This window comes from Salmo trutta, unplaced genomic scaffold, assembly GCF_901001165.1.
Source record: "Salmo trutta unplaced genomic scaffold, fSalTru1.1, whole genome shotgun sequence".
Taxonomy (NCBI): Eukaryota; Metazoa; Chordata; class Actinopteri; order Salmoniformes; family Salmonidae; genus Salmo; species Salmo trutta.
In genome coordinates this window covers 94,103-99,102 of record NW_021822826.1, presented here as the reverse complement: position 1 = coordinate 99,102, position 5,000 = coordinate 94,103, and the positions used below count along the sequence as shown (strand labels likewise).

At 40.9% G+C, this 5,000-nt stretch overlaps 1 protein-coding gene across 1 annotated transcript in view; it reads right to left on the bottom strand.

Moving 5' to 3' along the window:
* Positions 1-5,000, bottom strand: part of LOC115185025 (receptor-type tyrosine-protein phosphatase F) — a gene marked incomplete at its 3' end in the record, with an annotated part of 58,847 nt that overhangs the window by 17,785 nt on the left and 36,062 nt on the right. Inside the window, 3 exon segments of the mRNA XM_029745667.1 lie at positions 1,854-2,047; positions 4,037-4,278; positions 4,564-4,709. Coding sequence (XP_029601527.1) covers positions 1,854-2,047; positions 4,037-4,278; positions 4,564-4,709 — 582 coding nt within the window.

The window sequence follows — 5,000 nt, the reverse complement described above, 5'->3', positions numbered from 1 at the left end:
GTCTGATGGTTAGTTATGGTCTGATGGTTAGTTATGGTCTGATGGTTAGTAGTTATGGTCTGATGGTTAGTTATGGTCTGATGGTTAGTAGTTATGGTCTGATGGTTAGTAGTTATGGTCTGATGGTTAGTTATGGTCTGATGGTTAGTTATGGTTTGATGGTTAGTAGTTATGGTCTGATGGTTAGTTATGGTCTGATGGTTAGTAGTTATGGTCTGATGGTTAGTAGTTATGGTCTGATGGTTAGTAGTTATGGTCTGATGGTTAGTAGTTATGGTCTGATGGTTAGTAGTTATGGTCTGATGGTTAGTTATGGTCTGATGGTTAGTTATGGTCTGATGGTTAGTAGTTATGGTCTGATGGTTAGTAGTTATGGTCTGATGGTTAGTTATGGTCTGATGGTTAGTTATGGTCTGATGGTTAGTAGTTATGGTCTGATGGTTAGTTATGGTCTGATGGTTAGTAGTTATGGTCTGATGGTTAGTTATGGTCTGATGGTTAGTTATGGTCTGATGGTTAGTTATGGTCTGATGGTTAGTGTATGGTCTGAGGTTAGTTATGGTCTGATGGTTAGTAGTTATGGTCTGATGGTTAGTTATGGTCTGATGGTAGTTATGGTGTGATGGTAGTAGTTATGGTCTGATGGTTAGTAGTTATGGTCTGATGGTTAGTTATGGTCTGATGGTTAGTAGTTATGGTCTGATGGTTAGTAGTTATGGTCTGATGGTTAGTAGTTATGGTCTGATGGTTAGTTATGGTCTGATGTTAGTAGTTATGGTCTGATGGTTAGTTATGGTCTGATGGTTAGCAGTTATGGTCTGATGGTTAGCAGTTATGGTCTGATGGTTAGTAGGTATGGTCTGATGGTTAGTAGTTATGGTCTGATGGTTAGTATGGTCTGATGGTTATGATGGTTAGTAGTTATGGTCTGATGGTTAGTAGTTATGGTCTGATGGTTAGTAGTTATGGTCTGATGGTTAGTTATGGTCTGATGGTTAGTTATGGTCTGATGGTTAGTTATGGTCTGATGGTTAGTAGTTATTGTCTGATGGTTAGTAGTTATGGTCTGATGGTTAGTTATGGTCTGATGGTTAGTAGTTATGGTCTGATGGTTAGTTATGGTCTGATGGTTAGTAGTTATGGTCTGATGGTTAGTAGTTATGGTCTGATGGTTAGTTATGGTCTGATGGTTAGTTATGGTCTGATGGTTAGTTATGGTCTGATGGTTAGTTATGGTCTGATGGTTAGTAGTTATGGTCTGATGGTTAGTAGTTATGGTCTGATGGTTCGTAGTTATGGTCTGATGGTAGTAGTTATGGTCTGATGGTTAGTAGTTATGGTCTGATGGTTAGTTATGGTCTGATGGTTAGTAGTTATGGTCTGATGGTTAGTAGTTATGGTCTGATGGTTATGGGGTAGTATGTCTGATGGTTAGTAAGTATGGTCTGATGGTTAGTTATGGTCTGATGGTAGTAGTTGTCTGATGGTTAGGAGTATGGTCTGATGGTTAGTCGTTATGGTCGTATGGTGATGTTAGTATTATTGGTCTGATGGTTAGTTATGGTCTGATGGTTAGTAGTTATGGTCTGATGGTTAGTTTATGGTCTGATGGTTAGTAGTTATGGTCTGATGGTTAGTTATGGTCTGATGGTTAGTAGTTATGGTCTGATGGTTAGTTATGGTCTGATGTTAGTAGTTATGGTCTGATGGTTAGTTATTGAACCAAGAAGACACAAAGCATCATTCACACTAGAATAGTCACAGTGGCTGTTTCAACATGATCCTCACCCCACACTAAGATACACACCCCACACTAAGATACACACCCCACACTAACACACTCCCTCTCTCACCTCCCTGCTGAGTCTTGACCTGCAGTACGTCCGAGGGGGGTCCGTCCCCTACAGAGGTGAACCCCAGCACCCTGAGGCTGTAGGTGATATCAGTGGTCAGCCCTGAGATGGTGGTCAGCCTGCTGTCGTCAGTGTTGTGTTTCTGCCAGCCACTCAGAGGGTCGTTCATGTCTGAACTGTAGTACACTCGGTACCTGGTGACAGTTACAAATCAATCATTACTTTCAACAAACCAACAGTGGAAAGGACCTGTACCTATTGAGATGTTTTTATATGTGTGATATGATAAGACAAGATTGTACTTTATTAAATAGTGTCAGTATTTCTTCATTATTTGTATATTTGTTTGACTGTTGTATATCTTTTTTAGTTAGAAAATAACTATCATACCTTATACTGTATACAGTGCCTTCAGAAAGCATTCACACTGAATTTAACATGGATTAAATGTAGATGTTGTGTCACTGGCCTACACACAATTCCCCATCATGACATCACAATACCCCATCATGACATCACAATACCCCCTCATGACATCACAATACCCCATCATGACATCACAATACCCCCTCATGACATCACAATACCCCATCATGTAAAAGTGGAATTATGTTTTTAGAAATTAATAAAACATTAAACGCTGAAATGTCTTGAGTGAAAATGTGCTTAACAAGTCACATAATAAGTTGCATGGACTCACTCTGTGTGAAATAATAGTGTTTAACATGATTGTTGAATGACTACCTCATCTCTGTACCCCCCACACATACAATTATCTGTAAGCATCCTCAGTCGAGCAGTGAATTTCAAACACAGATTCAACCACAAAGACCAGGGCGGTTTTCCAATGCTTTCCAAATAGCACCTATTGGTAGATGGGTAAAAAAAATATACAAAATAACAGACATTGAATATCCCTTTGAGCATGGTAAAGTTATTATTTCCATTTTGGATGGTGTATCAATACACTCAGTCACTACAAAGATACAGGAGAGTCCGGAGAAGAATGAAGGAGTGTAGTTACTCCACAATACTAACCTAATTGACAGAGTGAAAAGAAGGAAGCTTGTACAGAATATAAAATATTCTAAAACATACATCCTGTTTGCAACAAGGCACTAAAGTAACACTGCAAAAAATGTGGCAAAGCATTTAACACATTACTGAGGACCACTCTCCATATTTTCAAGCATTATGGTGGCTGCATCATGTTAGGGGTATGCTTGTCATCAGCAAGGACTAGGGAGTTTTTTAGGATAAAAAATGAACTGAATTGAGCTAAGCACAGGCACCTGGTTCAGTCTGCCTACCACCAGACCCTGGGAGATTAATTCATCTTTCAGCAGGACAATAACCTAAAACACAAGGCCAAATCTACACTGGAGTTGCTTACCAAGGAGAAAGTGAATGTTCCTGGGTGGTCGTGTTACAGTTCTGACTTAAATCTACTTGAAAATCTATGACAACGACTTGAAAATGGTTGTCTAGCAATGATCAACAACCAATTTGACTGAGCTTGAAGAATTCTGAAAAGAATAATGGGCAAATATTGTACAATCCAGGTGTGGAAAGCTCTTAGAGGCTTACCCAGAAAGACTGGGTAAGCCTCTAACACTGCCAAAGGTGATTCTAACATGTATTGACTCAGGTTTGTGAATACTTATGTAAATTAGATCTGTATTTCATTAACAATACATTTGCAAACACATGTTTTTTTACCTTTATTTAACTAGGCAAGTCAGTAAAGAACAAATTCTTATTTTCAATGATGGCCTAGGAACAGTGGGTTAACTATCTTGTTATCCAACACTCTAACCACTAGGCTACCTGCCGTTTTGACTTTGTCATCATGAGATATTGTGTGTAGATTGGTGAAAGCAACAACATTAATGTAATCCATTCTGAATTCAGGCTGTAACACAACACAATGTGGAATAGGTCAAGGGGTATGAATACTTTCTGAAGGTACTGTGTGTATGACATTTTGTTTATAAATGACTTGTGAAACATCTATCATTAAGCCTTCATAAGACATAGGCTGTGTCCTAAATGGCACATATGACTCAAAAAGTAGTTCACGATATAGAGATTAGGGTGTCATTTGGGACACAATCATATTCACATGCTATGAAGTGTCTAGGAATCCTTCATTAAGCCTTAAGACATATTCATATTCATCATACCCTCTGATCTGTCCGTTAGGTTCCTCGGGCGGTTCCCATTGGACCAGCATGGTGGAAGCAGACAGCATGCGGACCTGGACAGCCAGGGGGGGTGAAGAGGGAGCCTGCTCCCCAGTACGGGTCTCTACCGGGTCAGAGGGCGGCCCGCGCCCAATGTTGTTCACCGCCATCACACGGAACTCATATTCTGAGTAGGGGCTGAGCCCGCCGATGCTGTAACGAGTGGTCGCTACTCCGTCCACCTACAATATCATCATATGGTTATTTAGCAGATATTTACATCCCTAAAAGCTACTTACAGAACAATCTCGGTGTTTCTACTTTTTCAACCATGTTTAAGGTTGCATAATTCCAGTAATTGTCCCAACATCCCCATGTTTTCCAGAAATCCCGGGTTTGTTCGTTTCCCAAGAATCAAGAGGGAAAAGCAGGACATCTGGAATTCTCCCAACCCGGATTTCAGAAAAACCTGGGAATTTGGGGAAAGTGACCGGGATGTTGTAACCCAGAGAGCCATTAGAACACACCTCCTGGAAGCCTGCGTCGGTGGCTTTAGCCCGGTACTGGATCATGAAGAAGGACACAGGTTCAGGGTTCCCAGAGTCCCAGATTAGGGTCACGCTGGTGGCTGTGGTCTCAGTCACTATGAGAGAGGTGGGGGGCTTGGGGAGGGCTGGGAGGAGGAGAGATGGAGAAACAGAGAGAGAGAGAGAGAGATACAGAGAGAGAGAAATACAGAGAGAGAGAGAGAGAGAGATACAGAGAGAGAGAGAGAGATACAGAGAGAGAGATACAGAGAGAGAGAGATACAGAGAGAGATACAGAGAGAGACAGACAGAGAGAGATACAGAGAGAGAAGAGAGAGAGAGAGAGAGATACAGAGAGAGAGAGATACAGAGAGAGAGAGATACAGAGAGAGATACAGAGAGAGATACAGAGAGAGATACAGAGAGAGAAAGAGAGA